Source organism: Chaetodon auriga, chromosome 15 (genome assembly GCF_051107435.1).
Source record: "Chaetodon auriga isolate fChaAug3 chromosome 15, fChaAug3.hap1, whole genome shotgun sequence".
Taxonomy (NCBI): Eukaryota; Metazoa; Chordata; class Actinopteri; order Chaetodontiformes; family Chaetodontidae; genus Chaetodon; species Chaetodon auriga.
The window spans coordinates 18,385,849-18,403,157 of NC_135088.1; the positions used below are offsets into that span (position 1 = coordinate 18,385,849).

Sequence of the window (17,309 nt, forward strand, 5' to 3'; positions counted from 1 at the left end):
ACTACATGTAAATACCAACACATGGAGAGGTTGTTTAGATTACCTTTTATTTTGGAAGAAATTGACCGGAAACGAACCATATTTCTCGTCAGTTTGACCGTGAGAGGTAAACAAAGGGAGGGATCTTGTGAAGTGGAGTTTCGCCTGCAACTGGAGGAGATGTCGTGCGCGACTCAGCGCATTTTACGCACGGTGACTGACCACAACAAGCCAGCGGGCACGTTACGTAAGCGCGCTGCCACGGCAGGCTTTTAAACACCGAGGCTGTGACGCTCCAGCTGGAAACTTTTCCTCTGTCCCCAAAGCCTCCCAGAGCGGCGGGTCCTCATCCACACTGCACCGTTTCCAGCAGGCACCCCGTCATGTCTTCCTACAACAACAGCGTGCGTTTTAACGAGGCCAGGAGAGTGGCTATATTCGGAGGGACGCACGGGAACGAGATGTCAGGTGTGACGCTGGTGAACCTGTGGGTGAAGAACAGCGCCGAGATACAGAGGAAAGGGGTCGAGACTAAACCCTTCATCACCAACCCGAAGGCTGTGGAGAAGTGCAGCAGATACGTGGACACGGACCTGAACCGAGCCTTCAGCCCTGAAAACCTCAGGTAAACACAGCTGACCCCGGAGCTGTCATGTACTGTGTGGCTGCTGGACGTTGTTGTCGTTGTTCCGGCTCTGCCGTCATACATTGAATGGAAACTTTTTCATGGCACAGATCCAGAAAACACGTTCACGTTGAACAACAGAGCCTTATTTGATGTTACTGCTCGGGCTTTGAGCTAATCTGATAAGAAAAACAAAGACATGTGCATACCTGTGCTGTAAAACGCGAGCCTGTTTGAACAGTCTGTACATTTTCTCGTTGGGGCAGTTTTTGTTCTTTGTTTTTTGTTTTCTTTTTTTCTCGAATGACATGACTAAAGGCAAGGTTCCATCTGTAGTTCGGTGTCAGATCCTTGAAGATCTCGGCTACAGGTCGTGGAAATATGCTGGAAAATGTAATGACAGCGCAGTCGTGCAACATTATTGGCTTCATGACTGCATATGTGTGCGCTGTCAGACAATAGAAATAGATCAGATCTCCTGCTTAGAGAACATGAGGATAACACAATAGATTGAAAAACAGTCCAGCGTGGACGGATGGACGCAGCCGTACATGGAGGACAGCGGACAACATGTTACACTAAAATGTAGAAAGGCTTTTGTAACAGGATTTAAACTGTTTTCCTCCAGGAATTAATACAGCTAAACAGTCACGTGGACATCTCCATCAAACTTATTATTACAGGTAGTGTGTGTGCGTGTGTGTGTGTGTGTGTGTGTGTGTGTGTGTGTGTGTGTGTGTTTACCACCAGCCCTGATGCCCCCCCCCCCCCCCCGTACTCCCCCACCCACGTCCCTCTGCCAATAACAGCAGAGCAGCGTGTCCTCCAGGGCTCGCGCGGACAGTCAGCCAGCAGGAGAAACGTGAGCGAAACGTGACCGAGCTGCAAATGAATTAAGACGAGATCTTTTTCTTTCTCTCTTTTTTTTATTCGTCCCCCCCTCGTGTGCATTACAGCGGAAAATAAAGTCTTACGCAAACGCTGCCTCATATAGTCAGTGTGCATAAACACACACACACACACACACACACACACACACACACACACACACACACAGCAGCCTATTTACTAATGTGGTTGGATAACACCATGTTACCCTACAATTAATTAACCATAGGATGCCCATAATTAAACACCCAGGGTTATTACAGTGTCTGTGCTGCCGACTGAGGAAGTTAGAATTTCTATCATTTTATCACATTATGGCATTAATGTATTATTATTATTACATAATTTCTTATGATGTAATTCCACGTTTCTTTGTGATGTTTTCTGCTCTAGTGTGTCCTCTGAAGATGTTTGACAGATGAAGTGATGGAAGCTCAGATCATACTCTATGGGTGAAGTTAGTGTCACCACCTCGTCATGCAAACAATCTTTAAAGATCGTGTCAGCGCTTTTCAGCTTAGAAATCGTTCGGCCTCTCTCAGAGCAACTCATAAGAAGATTAACAGCTCACGGTGTCCTCTTTCTCAACTTAAATTGACTGACAGCTCTGCTCTTCCCCATATTTACTGTCCTCTCGGCTGAGGTTGGCGTGTTGGAGACCACTTCATCAGCTGTGGTCCACACTGTGCTGCAGTCCAGACAATACCAGATATTCGCTGAAAATGGGGTCAAAAGAGCAGATGTGGGGGAGGCGAGACAATATGGACAGTAGAGGTGCTATTCTACAGTAGCTTGGAGAATGTCCTAGACCAGTGGTTATTTTCACATGCTTTAAAAGGGCTAAGAGAAAAACAGGGAAGCTCTCATTCTTTGCTCAGACCGTGTAGAATGTCTGCATGGGGAGGAAAGCGAGTTCAGTCGGGGGGAAAAAGCACATTTCTCAAGGGTCCTTCAGCGCAGACATGCAAGGCTTGGAGAAAAGGGATTAAATGTCTTCTTAAAGCTCACAAAAGGAGGCCTCCGTCCTGATGATTTCAGCTTTTTGTATTCCAGCTTAAAAGCAACCACGACTTTCTACACCAATGAATCGGATGGAATTATGGCAATTATCAAGACATCATATGCAGCTTTAATGTTTTCCACATGTGAAGAACTGTGGGAAACACAAGGCCACTGTTGTACACAGTGTTGACACACTGTTGTACGTGCTCTCCAGTGTAACCCCACGGTACTGTGTTAACTTGTAGGTTTGTTAATCACAGAGATGTTTCCACTGTGGCCAGCAGTGAGGTGAAAGTGTTACAGGTCGTGCAGGTCAAGTAGGTATGCTTGTGTAAATCATTAACGTGCTTCATAGCTCATTGTTCCTTCGGCAGAATTGCCTGATAAGCTATGAATGTGTCAGCATCTGACTGCTTTGTCGTGCTGTGTGTGTGTGTGTGCTCTGCAGTGCCCCGGGAGGAGATGACCTGCCCTACGAGGTGCAGCGAGCCCAGGAGATCAACAGGATATTTGGGCCTAAAGGAAGCCCAGAGGCCTACGATGTCATCTTTGACCTCCACAACACGACGTCCAACATGGGCTGCACTCTGATTCTGGAGAGCTCCAAAGACCACTTCAATCTCCAGATGATGAACTATATCAAGGTGACGCCCTTGAAGACTCTGTGAGAGCGTTCAATCTGCAACATTAGCTGTTGATGATGACCCATAATGTGGTGAAGGTCAACAGAAGAGCCCAGAGAGAAATGTCCAGTTAATGTTTTATGACGCATGCAGGACATTATGTTAAGAACCGTGATTTTAAGACTAACTTCTCAAAATGAAAAGAGTGACCGAAGGCCTCACTTCTGTCTCCCACATCACTGTGCGTGTGCTTAAAATGTCAATGTTTGACCAATAGGCCTCTTTGCAGAGGTAAAGTTGAACCTGTGTGAATAATCTAATCATCAGTTTACCTTCATCTAAAGGATCAACCATCCAAAATACAGCAGAGGGACCTGAGGGATCTGCTTTGAGCCACAAAACCCTAATGAGCCCAAAAATACACCTTTATTTGTTTCATATACAACCATCGAACTTGCTCAGGGCTTCAAGACAGTTAATCCGCATGACATTAGTTTTGGCCCATGTGAATATTACATTAACTTGTTTGCGAGTTTATTGTATATTGAACTCAGTCTGTGATCGGCTCTAGTTCCTCTTCTTGCTCTTCAACACAAGACAAAGGCATGCAGGGCAGCAGCAGGGAGGAAACAAGCAGCCAAAGGCAACAAACCCTTTGTGACTGGAAGCAAGAGAGGTTATGAGAAACATGTTTTTATGTTTTAAGCAAGACAAAAGCTCACAGAGACATACACGAGGTTGACTTCAGGAGTCACCCACGTACTGTACAAGCCCAGTATACGAGCATCATCCTGTTCAGGTGCTGTGTCAGGCTGGAGCTCAGTCAACACAAATACAATCACACAATCTGCTATTATTTGACGGACTGCTGAAGCAGCTGGACTTTTTTAGCCAGCAGTCTAATGATGACGGCCCACCGCGGTGACAGCGTTAGTGCTTTTCCACTTTGAGTTGGTGCAGATTTAATTTTCCGTTCAGTCGAGCAAAACCTTACGGCAGTCACCCCCAGTTGTTCCTGCATGAGGAACAACTGATTCAAGCTTTATTTGCGGCCCTCATTTCCGACGATGGCGGCCTTTAAAATACAAAAGTATCTCTCGGTCTGTGCACTTCACACTGATGTGAACTTTGTGGAGGTGTGTTTTTTTTTATCTGTGGCTGAGATCCTGTTTTTGTGGGTTTTGTGTTGCAGAAAGCCATCGCTCCAGCCAGTTGTCTCGTTCTGCTCAATGAACATCCTCTTTTGAAATATTCCACTTCACGCTCAGTTGCCAAGCACCCTGTTGGTGAGTGTCTCAAGTCCAGCCAAATTGCTCTGGGGACTGTGGGCTGTATTTAAGACATCCCCAAGGAATCCATTCAGGTGGCAGAGAATTGTTTTTCCGTGTGCGAACGTGTGTTCTGGTTTGTTTCATTGCAGGTCTGGAAGTGGGTCCTCAGCCTCAAGGTGTTTTGAGGAGTAACATCTTTGAAGCTATGAGGGTAATACTTAAACATGCCCTGGACTTCATCGAGCTGTTTAATGAGGGTAAGACAGGCATATCGTAGCAGCTTAAACGTTAACACAGAGCGTTTATGTGGCTAGCAGGCCATGTTTTAAGATTTCAAAGCAGTTGAGATTGAAGCGTGCATGACTGCTGAATGAGCTCATGTTTGTTAAAGTTTGCATGAAAGTTACCTCTGTAGAATTTCGTCTCGGGGACGGCTAATGTGATTCATAATGTGTTATGTAATAGAAAAATAGCTTCTTTACAGTCAGTCTGTTTATCGCCATGGCGAGGAACATTTTGTGACAACATGCCCATGGGTGCCCGTCTGATTCATCCAGATGTACCTACACCCAGATCTCTAAATTTATCTGCATCTGGCTCATCCCGCCTCCGCTCTGCCCCTTCTCTCCCCAAGGCACCGAGCAGTGTTTGCAAAGTTTAGGTGCAGGGCAGCGTTTCCTTCTTTTACATCAACAAGCGGCCTGTGCAAAGAGTGAGTTGCAGTCTGCTGGTTTCCCCTGACGGGCCTGTTGTTGAATGGCCGGCTTGTTGGGACTTGGTCAGTTTCCATGTCATTAGAGTCCGGCTGCCAATGGTGTGGTAATCTTCTGCCATGGGGCCACGCTGGTGCTGATGAATGCTCGGGCATGGGGATGAATCGCTGTTCCTGCGCTTTGAAGCTGAGCAGCATGAAGAAACAAGGCGTTTCGCTTGAAGAGATTCAATAGTTGTTACAGCTGAAAATGATTTCTCTGCAGGATAACAGTCACATAGACTCAGTGAGAAAACTGTTTGTCCTCTTTGCTCTGTGCTGCCACTTGCATAACAGTGCAGCTCAGAGGTCTTACACTTGCGTGGTAAAGCAGTTCATTTGAGCATCTACTCGCTGAACGTCCGAGCTCTGCCAAAAAGCACTTCCTGTTCAGTTCCGGAGAGTGAATAAGGTCACTCTGGCACTGTGTGGCACCTTCCAGCTTCAAGTTCAGCAAACTTCACCAAAATACAAAGTACTACTACTACAGGGGAGCTATAAATGAGGTTTAGTATGCTGCTCTCTGAAAAACTCAACACCTGATTAGACACAGATATGCACATATGAGTAAAGTGACAGACACGTAAAAACCTCAGAGATCATTTGAATATGCTTCTTTTTGTCATATTTGACATCACATCCATATAAAAAATTCTGTATTTTTTAGTCTGTACACTTCACACTCATCTTGCTTATGAAAAAAAAACTAGTTTCTTTTTTTGCTGTTCTAATATAATCTGGCATATGCTGTGTGCAAATTTGACCAATAAGTCAAAATTTGAATATGTCTAATATCTAACTATGCTGTCATGTTTTTACTGATTGTGTCCTTCATTTCAAAATAACTGAAAGCACTGTGAGTTTTCCTCCACCTAATGCAGCAACTGTCATGTATCTGAGGCTTAGCTGGCCTCTTCAGAATGCATTGCAGAAAGCTGCATAATCACAGGTTGCTGATTAATACTCTGTCAACCCATTTCCTCTGTGAGGGTGTTTGTGCCATATTTCCATATTTTTTGGAAACTCAAGACTTTCTCCTCTTTAAAGACCTACAAAAAATGACTCCTAGGTAGCACATTCTTTTTTTTTATTTGCAGTTGCTCTCTGTCATGAGAGCCTTTAGGAACCCATGCTTTGTTTAGTGTTATTTTAGTGACAGCTCGCTCCCAAAGTTTTTATCAGGGATCCATGAGAAAACTGTCCCCTTTTCAGTCTGTTCTGCCCTCGCATGACGATCCCTCTTTAAGCCAGCTGATCATTGGAACAGTGAATTCTTAGCTGGGATCACAGCGGTCAAAAGTTGATTATTTCCAGCTAGAAAGCACCTCACTGCATCTCAGTGTATTGAGAACGTTGTTTCCTGTGTGTTGTTTAGGCATGGAGTTCCCTCCCTGTACAGTAGAAGTTTTCTGGGTCTCGGAGAGGATCGACTACCCCAGAGATGCCAATGGGAACATCATTGCCATGGTGCACCCAAATCTGCAGGTAAACATGGTCTGAATGACGCCTGCCTTCCCCTCTAGCCCCAAATATATGACCTATTCAACGTGTCAATATGAGCCATTATGAAAGAGGAAATGAAACATCTTTGGTTGATGTGAGAATATATTGTTTTAGTTTGAGTACCATACTCAAGTTACTTCTTGCTTGTTGTTGTTTCAGGACTGTGACTGGGAACCGCTGAACCCGGGTGACCCTATGTTCCAAACATTTGATGGAAAAACCATCCCCTACCAAGGCCCAGGCACCGTCTACCCCACTTTTATTAATGAGGCAGCCTATTATGAAAAACAACAGGCATTTGTAATCACCAGGCGAGAGACCTTGGTAGCAAGTGCCATCAGAAAAGCATGAAAACTGGCTAACACGGATCATGAATAGCCACAGCAACGATCCATGTATAGATTTTGCACTTTGTTCTGTTAGCAAATGAGATTTTCCTCACGTAGTGACTAGATACCATCTTTGACACACTGATTATTTTTCTGTGCGTTTACTATCAGAAAATCTATTAACTATGCAAATTTATGGAGGATTTTTCTAAAAGTCACTGTGAAAGTCTTTGATCTGAAGACTGGTAAATGGCTGTGGTAAGTATGTATGAAACTGGTGTTATTTTAAAAAAATATATTTACATTAAATCAATTAAGTTTTTATAATATTAAAGGCCGGGCCTAATTATTGATGGCTTATGAATCATCATACAACACTCCTACTGCTGCTCAGGATGGCCATTGAGGATCATAACCTGCAACTTTGGACCCAAAACTGTACATTGTTTGTCTTCTTCTGAAAATATATTTGTAACATCTTTGGGAGGTTGCTTGTGGCCTTGGATTCTACCTACCTATACCTCCAGTGGTTGCATCTGTGGTGCTGTCCTATTGTTGCCTTAATGGAGATTTCAGAGAAAATTGCACAACAAATTTGGTGTGGAATCTGTAGATTATATGTGTTGGATAACAAGATATTATTTTGATAAGAAAGGGTATATGTTCTGTTCCTCTACACAAATGGGATGCAGTTCGAAACATGTTTTATAATAATATATTTGTGTCTATTTTGATATACTTGTACTGTATGTTTGGTTTCAAGTGATGTGTAAGACTTGTTGAATCATGACGCTCATGTACTTTCTAATATTTTTACGTCTTTGTTGTCTCAAAGTGTATCGCTGTGGTCTTACAGTAATTCATTTTTCATTCAGCAGTATTCTCAGTAGCACCATTTATATGATCAGTAGAGTTTACTGTCCTTGAAGTCCTGTGGAAATTATCCATTAAATAAATGTAGTGCTATGCTTTCCTGTGCTATTTTATTGTTTAAAGCTGCACCCTAAAGACTGCGTAGCTGTCGCTTGTCATGCATGTATTATCATGCAGGGGAGCACCTGCAGCCAGTAGAGGGCATCACTTAACCACTGATTCAAGTCCTCATGGGCACAGAATGTACTGGAGAAGGCAGTTAGAGCTGGATGCTTGACTCCTTAACCTTGTGCAGGACATATCATTATATTGTAGTCATTTAAGGAATTTACTCTCTATATGTTTCAGTACTTTCCTTGTTCCTGAGCCTAAGATGAAATATACGGCACATTTAAAAAAATAAAAAATTCTGACTATTACGTAAACAGCAGAAACACCAATTCAAATATACATGCATATTCATTATGTTATACTAGGAAGAATGTTGAAACACTTTATGGATTAGACGTCATTTTTGAGTACTTAGAAGACATTTAAAATCCTGACTTCTGTTCAGTTGATTGAACTACATATTTTTTTGAATATTGAAAATCCTGACCAGAGCTGATCCTAATTTGGGTCATTTTAACAAAGCTCTGTGTCATCCTTGGCACAAAACACATTATTGTCATTGCATTATAACATAACACTACAGCATGCTGTTACTGATATGGTGTGTATATACTGTAAACAGTATGTTGCAGATTACATGCTTGGTGTTTATAGAAGACACACGGATGAGTTTACAGTGAGGGATCCTTTTTCAGAGTATAGGGTAAATGCTACAATTACAGCATACCTGGAGATTTTGTTTTTTTCCATTCATCCTGTTATTGTTTGCCTCACACTATTGGTTGCTTCTCATTCACGGCAATGAATTCCATTCAACAACTAAATTAGATGTCTCAGGTGGCCCGGGACATCTGGAATTCAGTGGGAGTGAAGTAGGTCGAGAGGTGTGGACAAAACCTTTCAAAATATGTTCAGTTGTGGTGTGTAAAGGGGCTGGATGACCAACAATGAGTAAAAGCATCCAGAAGATCATGCTGAAGGTGTCATTTTAATCTGTAGTATATGTATGTTTGGATCAAAGCATTGGTGAACTTGTTGTTTTCTAAATGAAAACGTTGGGAATGAGATGCAAAGAATGTTATCTGCCAACTACGCTGTTTGAGCTTAGCCCTACCATTTCCCCAATCATATCATAATCTTATTACTGAACACAGCACTGAGCTGAGAGTCATCAAAACCTTTCTGTTTTACCGATATGAAGGGATCATATCAGTAAAGCATGAGGCGTATGGCTGTCTTTATACTTCGGCATTCCACTACCTGACTGTATTGAACACTTGCAGGTTAACCAGAAAAGTCATACATTTCCTGCTATATCATGTTAGGCTTGTGATTTGTAATTCAGTTTCATGACTACAGGCTGGCCATAGCCTTTCTCGTCTATTCATTACAGTAACCCAATCAGGGCTCTCAGGCCTGCAGCAAGTGCTGATCAATGATTCCTCCTGGATACTGAAAGCTTTTAGGAGAATGATCTTTCAGTTCTGGGCAGGGATCCAAAGGGGCACTCGAAAATACCAAGCATACATCTCTGCCTCCACCCTCCCGTTCGTATCGTTCTTGGTCCATAGTGATAAGTTTCTCCTGTGCTGTATAGCATTACAAGTCTGGTTTACTGGAAGTCTCCTGTCTGGCTGCTTTCCAGGTTTTTACAAGGACGCAGCTGCATGCATTCTGCTGGGATGAAGGTGATCAGGTTTTATGTTTAAACCTCTGTGTAATCATCTGTCATGAAAACCACTATGATCAAAGGTTTTCAAGGTAAGATATATATATTTTCCATTGAAAATTTAGAAATGCTGATCAATGTAAATGTATGTCTGGTGTGGCACAAATCAAGTGGGTGGGAAAAAGCTGAGGAAGAGTCTCATTTCGCAGTGATAAAAAAGCATCAGTCCAAACAAGCCAGAGAATGAGGATGTGTTTATCCAGTGTTGTTTATCTAGAGGTTATGAAGTGTCTGTGACCAATATGCGTGTAAATGAAGCACATGCACTAACATGTCTATTGTCTGTGGGAAACGTCTGTTCTTGCTGTTAAAACAATAAGGGAGATAATGCTGCTTGAATATAAAACCACGTGCAATACGTTATGGGAAAATAAAGATTTTGTTCAGTATTTGAAATGCTATTTATTTGATTCTGACTTAACATAATTCAGGCAAAACCGGCAGATCAACCTTAACTGTTGCTTAACTGTAATCAAGGGTGATGAGCTCACACTAATCAGACGGCTTCCAATTGCCTGTGGTTGTTGCATTCATGTGCTGTCGGAATTCTTTTACAATTAAGAATGAAAGGGGAGGTTCTGAAGAGCGGAACTCAGATACTTTATCTGGCAATAAAATCATGCTTCTATATTCCATTTGTAAATATTGGTTATGGTGCTCTTTTTTAATGTTAAAGCTACGGGAACAGTGTCGGTGTTGTTGTCAACCAAAGTCAATAAACCTGATTCAAATGCTGTATCGGCGTGTGCTGCTCTCTTTCTCTTGTTAAACATCAAACGCAACACACGTGTCCGAGCAGCGCGTGAAGGCAGCACGCCTCAATACAGGAAGTCTGGAAACTTTTCAGCGTAGTCGCAAACTTCTCATCTGCATATGACAGACACTCACGGCGCACACGTACGACGCTCGTTTGTTTGTGTGGGAGGCTGAAGATGGTCAGAAAGTGGTCAAGTTAACATCGACAGACTGTTCACGCTCAGAAAGCAGAGGAGGAGAGGAAGGTGGATATATGCGCCAGACACGCCGCTACCTGTCGGTGAAGACGCAGAACAGTTAACGTTAGCTCCAAAATTTCTCTGATTGTTGCGTTGCGAGACTGCGGTTGGCCGAAAGCCCGGTTTGAACATCGATATGTGGGAACAGGAGGAATTTGCAAAACACTGGAGGAATGAATTCCCCGACGGAGAAGTACCCAAAATGGACTTGCACTCCGTAGAGGACATCGAGTCTGAGCTGGAGACATGTAAAACCAACCTGAAGAAACTCCAGAAGGCTCTGGCGGAGGAGAAATTCAAGGTGATCTACCTGCAGACCACCGTGTCTCGACAGAAGAGACACGACCAGGAACGGTTTGAAGGCAAAGATGAAAACTTTAACGCTGACACATTTAGCTTTTCTAAGACGGAGCATGTTCGGAAACCGCAGCGGCGGGACGATGAGGGCGACGGGCAGAGGACCAAGGTGTCTGACTCTGGAGGCGTGAGGCTCCACGCGGCAGGTAACACAGCGGGTCTCGCGAGCTCCTTCGGCAGGGAGCGGAGCAGGTTCAGCGGGAAGACAGGTAAGCCCGTCCCCATCCCTGTCCCGCCACGGAAACCCAGCTTTCAGAGAGCAGACCCGGCCCCAGCTGGCGCCCCTCAGCCGAACGACAACGAGGCGGGCAGCGACCGAGAATACGAGGATGCGGAGCTGAATGAAAATTTCGTCAGGAATAACTTGCTGACACCAAAGGTCGTCACCAGGGACAGCCAGAGGACGTCCAGCGCCCACCGGGACAGCCGGCGGCCTTTCCGCCACAGCAGAGACTTTGACTCCGGTGACGACGGCAGGCTGTCCCCGTCCTTCCCGCAGGTTCTTCGCAGACACTCCCGTGGCTCCGGATGCAGTACCCCTGACAGGAGGAGTGATGGGTACCTGAGCTCCGACCATGACGACTCCTCCTCTGCAGGTACTAACCTCGATGTCAGCAGTTCAGTTCAACTGTATTTCAGACTCATAGGTCCATATCAGTGTGCTGGTAATAAAATGAGAAATGTAAATACTGATGCACAATATTGCTGCTTCAACAAATATAATAGGATGACAGGGCATGGTGACAGTGGCCTGAAGTCCTGCTTCTAAACAGTGGAAAGGTCAGAGAGGGCCTGGCTGAGGGTCTTTAGTTGAAATTAGGCAACTAAAGACATCTCAAGTGCTACAGAGGGCAAGACACAAGGGAACTGAAACTTCTCTACAGATGGCGATATAAATGAATTAAATATAACACGTCGGGTGTTATCAGCCAGTGCAAACATTGCATTTGCTTTGATTACCTCACTGTGCAAACAGCTGGTCAATATTTTAGCACTGCCTCATTCACTGTCCTGCAATCCACAGTCGCTTAGAATTGATCAACAGTGTTATGTGACTTATTTATTTCTGGCCCCTGTTTTCTCCTGCGGGATGAGCCAGCTCTTGCTTTTGAAGTGGACATCATGAAACAGGAGAGACCCTGCCTCAGTTTGGCTGGGGACCAGATGTAATGTCAGCTCAAAGTGCTGTTGTAGATATCAGATCTGAATTAAAGGGAACTGATTCCTATTACCACAAAGTCTGTTGCAACATGGTATTTTTCAGGTATGGGTAAAACAGGAAAACTTCCCATTTAAAACTCTGCTCTGGCATCACTTTGTTGTTGTTGTTGTTGTTTTAACCATGTAGATTAGTGGTTCACCTCAGTCTGGGTCCATGGTATTCTGTCTATGTGCCTTTGGTGCAGCATGCTAACAGAGAACTTTAGAAAATAGCTTCCTTGTGTGATGTAGTTACATTAAGTAGTCTGTCTAGGAGCCTGAGCTATGGGAACTGGGGTCTGACATTTGGGAGCTAAGCGGTGGTGGTAAATCAGCCTCAAAAGTGCGACAGTGGAGGTGTTGGGAGCTATGGAAAGCAGTATCGACACAGACAGAGCAATCCAGTGTTTTGACGTACTTAGAACCAGTTGGATCTTTTCATTCTGTTGTTGTTGATTGAAACCTCGTTATATGATGTCAGGAGGGTGCCGCTCGATGTCATATCCTGTGAGTTAAGCACCACAAAAAATAAATACACACATACTGGCTGTGAGTGTAGCACCAAAGAATGTAGTCTACAAAAGTAAGTAAATTAATTTTATGCCGCTCATTCATAATATTGATTGATGGATAATGTCGCTGCCCTAATTGAAGACTATCTTGCTGCTGCATTTTCTTTGCATTAGGAGGGTGACACTAACATGTGTTTTTGTTCTTTGGATAAAGACTCCTTCATCGTGAACGTGAGAGCCAACACTGGACACAAGTCTCATAGTCTGACACTGGTTCAATATAGAAAAGGATAATTCCATTTATGTCATTTTTATGAGTGAATGTAACTTTGCATAATGCTCTAAGCTACAAGGTGGCTTAAAGGAACAGTGCCACACTGTCTAAAGACTGGATTCAAGGGGAAACGGAGAGCCTGGCTGTGTCCAAGGTCAAAAAACCTGCTGACCAGCTCCTCTAAAGCTCACCAATGGATTTTAATCTGTACAGAAGCTGAAACTTGGTTTGTTATAGTTTTCAGGGGGTCATGTGCTGCACTTTTTTTAAGCAGCATAATTTCCTCGATTTTTGCCATCGTGACTGTCAGGTTGCCAGGCAACCACTGAGACTCCAGGAAGTTACTGCTCCTGTCCCAGAAATAGTCCAGCACATTACTCACAGCAACACTGCATGTGCAGTTTTTACAGTTCAGTTTTTGGATTAAACACACAACATATTGCTTGTTAATTAGTGAGGTTCAGAGGTGTTGATGGGCGGCTTTTGTTACCTTTTGTAATGCCAGGCTCGCTGTTAAGAAACCTGTCTCCTGGCTGCAGCTTCACATTTACTGCACAGATATGAGAGTGGTGTCAGTCCTCATCTAGGCTCTGAGTCAGAAAAATCAAAGCACTGACTAATGACCTGTCAGTAGTCATAGTTTTAGAACACGTCGGGTCGGTGCCATCAGTCTGTCAACTTCGCAGCCCTGAAGAAGAAGAAGTAATCTATGAATTAATAAAAAGTAATAAACCGAAGGGTAATTCAGGAAGCACACAAGTGCTGTGGCGTTACTTTGGAACTTCCTCAAGAAAGTGTGGCAATATTGACTGAGATTGTCTGCATGTTATGAGTCAAGAGTCAGTGACTAACATTAGCACGAGAATAGATTGAGGAAGGTTTTTTAAGCAGACAAAATGTTTTTTTGACACATCCACGTCCATTAATATTTGAGGATTATGAGCGGCTTAGTACTAACTGTTAGCTCATGGTTTCATCCTTTTGTGGTCTGTTGATGGCATAATGATAACTGGATGTTAAGTGGTCTGAGGTATGTTAAAGGATTTGTGGAAATGACTGGCGTTAGTGTTTGAAGGGAGAATCCCAAAACATGGAAGTATTGGCAAGTAGCAGGATGAGCGCTTCAGGGCCAGTGCTTCCTCTCAGTAACAACCAAGACAATGAATACTGACACTAAAGCCCTTCTTTGTGTAAAACGGGCAGAGGAAGGCACTCTTACATGTTGAAATAATTTGATGAAACAGTAGAAAATTGTATATGTGTAATTTTTCAGGGCTAACATTTAAAGACTCACCTTTGCTGAAATGTTTGCCAAACAGACATGAATGTGCGGGTAGAAAATCGCTGGACTTGACTCAATGTGAAAGCGAAAAATGGATAAACCCGGAGAAAGAAAACACCGGCATTGTTTTCTGATCATGACACACGGTTTGGGTCAGGGGATGTGTTTTCCCATAAGCCTGTGGGTCAGTAAGGATAAGCACTTACTGCCAGGCTCTTAATTTATTCATTCTTTGTTGTCCAACACAATATTGATGTTGCGCTCTGACACGTGGGGAAAATCAGCGATTGTGTTGAGGAGCTGTGGGGAGGCTTGTTCAGAGGCTTCTGCCTGCTTGGCTGTGAGGTCGAGTTTGAGGTCAAGTTGACGTAACAGCTTTTGTGTGGTCACTTGGAATTGTGGGATGCGCTCCTCTCTTACTCCCACTCGCACATACACACCAGCAGCGCGCTCATGCCAGGGGTCTTGCTCATCCTGATGCCTTTGTGTAACATGCGTTTGCTGGGAAGAGGTTATCCATCAGGTCATGTGTCTGAAGCTATAAGTCTGGCCTCTCTCTGTGGCTCCTGATTCACCTCTGATTCACAGCACTGTGTTGACCTAAGCGTGGAGTAACCCACTGTTATTTCAAGACTCTTATTAAATATATTAGTTTTCAGCTATTCTCATAATTTAAGGCATTTTGATGGAGAAATGTAATTTATTTTTATTGACTGAGCAAGGATACAGTAGAATGAGGGAGTATTTGTAATACCTTGTTTATTCTTAGCCTGCGGCATCTTTCATCCGCACAGAGAAATGTCCTTTTATTTCTACATGCCTTACACTGTAGAAATCATCACCCTTTACTGTAAGGCTTACAGTAAAGGGTGATGACTCACTGTTTAGTTGGTCATTAAGTTTCAGATGATACAGTAAACATGGCTTGAAGTTTTTCGGCTCAGTTTATTAAGAGCTGTTCTTCTGAAGTCACTGTTTGTTCTTAAGTCACTTTACCAACAGGATGGCTCAGCTGGGGGGGACTGTTTCCTGTTCCTCTTACCTATAACACACTTCTCTGTCAGGCATGTGGTAGCTCAGAAAGTAGCTGAGTGAGAATAAAAACTCTCTGTGTGCAGACAAAGTTCAGCACAGCTCACTTACATTCAAACATATCGTTGTTTTTAAGTACTTAAATATGAAATCCTGTTCAACTGATACTAGCAGAGCCTGATATTGTAATTATTTTAACAGGTAAAGATGAGTCATCACATAAATGGTCACGCTAATAAGAGGGATTCTGTGGCAACATGTATTTCTGTTCTGGACTGTGGGCCGATCATTTTGGATTTCAAGTCTTTTTCTCATGACGTGTGTGTGTGTATAGGTCGTATTTGGATAGTCCCATTAGATTAGATTATGTTCATGACTAAATCTGAGAAGAAAATACTTCAGTGCTCTGAAGCTGCTGGAGAACAAAACCTGTTTTTGTCGCTCTGCTAGAGAGTGGTTGCTGCATATGACACACATATTTCTCCTTTCCCCTGGGTTTGTGCTCTCTTCCCTCAGATAAGCAGGGCCTGTCCAGGCCCGTCCTGAATAGCATGTGCAGCAGGGGAACTATGAGCCTGTCATATTGTTTCCATTTTAACACGCCGTAGCGTAAATGGCAGCTCTGGCTGTTTGATGTGTTTGCGCTTTTCTCATAAACCTGTGAATAGATGTTTTTAGGCTCTTAGGCCTCTGTGTATACCCTGTGTGTGCTTTCTGGTTTGTACGTATTGTGGCTGGACAGTTTGACAGCTCAAGTTACAACAGTGTCTTCCAGCGAAGTGACGGCTTTACACTGACTGTCCTCTAGGAATGCAGGAAAAAATCCCAACACAGCACCCTCCCAAACTCTGGCTCATCTGCATTATTTCCCAGGCAATAGTGCTGTAGAGCTCGGGCAGATATATGGCTGCTCCCGCGGTGTGTCAGCTACTCATTTGCCTCTTTCTGTTAGCACACAGACTTAGAGGGAGACACAGGGTTTATAACATTCTTACTGAGGATACTTAAACTAACAAGTAGATTAGCTAAATGTCAGGATTCGCTTCTTTCTTCTGTTTTTATATGATTGTAAATTTGATTTATTTGGATTAAGGACTTCATCTTTAGCTCTGGGATAACCTGATACCAACATTTTATAGACTAAATGACACTCCTACCCTTAAACTTCCACATTCATTGAAAACAGGCAGAACTATGTGGCCACACCATGGAAACAAGAATCCAAAAGGATGAAAGCTGGAAAAGCAAAATTTAGAAAAGTTTGGTGTTGGAGCTAAAACAGTTAGTTGATGAATTGTTGACTTGATGGACAGAAAATGAATCAGCATCTATTTTGACATGTGTTTGACATGTTTCAGTCACTTTTCTAGCAAAGTGCTGTAATATGATCGTAAACTGAGCATCTTTACATCTTGGACATGCAATTTTAAGATTTCACGTGTTCTCCTTGATGGAAGTATAATTCCTTTTTATGTTTAAGTCATAATTCTTACAGAATATATGGCCATCATTCCTGTTTAATGCCTACCAGTATAACCTCCTGTGGAGTAGTAACGGGAGCAGAACAATGATTTATCACATTCTTCATATCTAAAATGTTCTCAAAGTGGATGCATTCAAAGAATCCATGGCTTTAAAGCCTCTAAAGTACTATTTATGGACTGGCTTGTCCCCATGTTACCTTGGTGATGAATGTGCTGTCCTGACTGTGCAGGCAGGCAGACAGGATGTATCTGTGATAGAGGAGGAGGTGTGGGTTTTGCAGCATCATTGCTTGATGAGAAGGTGGATGCAGGGGTTGAATATTTGTATGTGTGCAGAAACCTTGGCCGTAGTTTTGTATCTGAGGTGTGAAATGCAAGGCCAGCGTTTGCAGTGCATATAAGACCGCTTCAGTCTTGTGTGGTGCTCTTTTATCTATATATACATCTAGCACAGCATGTGCACAGACACATGCACACAAACAAAGAAGG

At 43.3% G+C, this 17,309-nt stretch overlaps 2 protein-coding genes across 2 annotated transcripts in view; both read left to right on the forward strand.

Annotated features, from left to right (window-relative positions):
- The first annotated feature begins 108 nt into the window (after positions 1 to 108).
- On the forward strand, positions 109 to 7,942 carry aspa (aspartoacylase). Its single transcript, XM_076751342.1, has 6 exons — positions 109 to 604; positions 2,943 to 3,138; positions 4,310 to 4,403; positions 4,538 to 4,645; positions 6,515 to 6,624; positions 6,802 to 7,942. Exons 1-6 carry the CDS (start codon positions 363 to 365, stop codon positions 6,991 to 6,993), a joined length of 942 nt encoding a protein of 313 aa, XP_076607457.1. The 5' UTR covers positions 109 to 362; the 3' UTR covers positions 6,994 to 7,942.
- Positions 7,943 to 10,577: 2,635 nt separating this feature from the next.
- The window catches only part of abr (ABR activator of RhoGEF and GTPase), a 113,785-nt gene continuing 107,053 nt past the window's right edge, over positions 10,578 to 17,309 (forward strand). The window contains exon 1 of the mRNA XM_076750184.1: positions 10,578 to 11,632. Coding sequence (XP_076606299.1) covers positions 10,816 to 11,632 — 817 coding nt within the window. The 5' untranslated portion in view covers positions 10,578 to 10,815. The remainder of the gene's footprint in view (positions 11,633 to 17,309) is intronic.

Bases quoted from the DNA above. Each gene is read 5' to 3' on its own strand.
- aspa (XM_076751342.1), top strand. From the start codon at position 363: ATGTCTTCCTACAACAACAGCGTGCGTTTTAACGAGGCCAGGAGAGTG. The intron at 3,139-4,309 runs GTGACGCCCTTG...TTTGTGTTGCAG, and splicing joins AGATGATGAACTATATCAAG to AAAGCCATCGCTCCAGCCAG. The intron at 6,625-6,801 runs GTAAACATGGTC...TTGTTGTTTCAG, and splicing joins TGGTGCACCCAAATCTGCAG to GACTGTGACTGGGAACCGCT.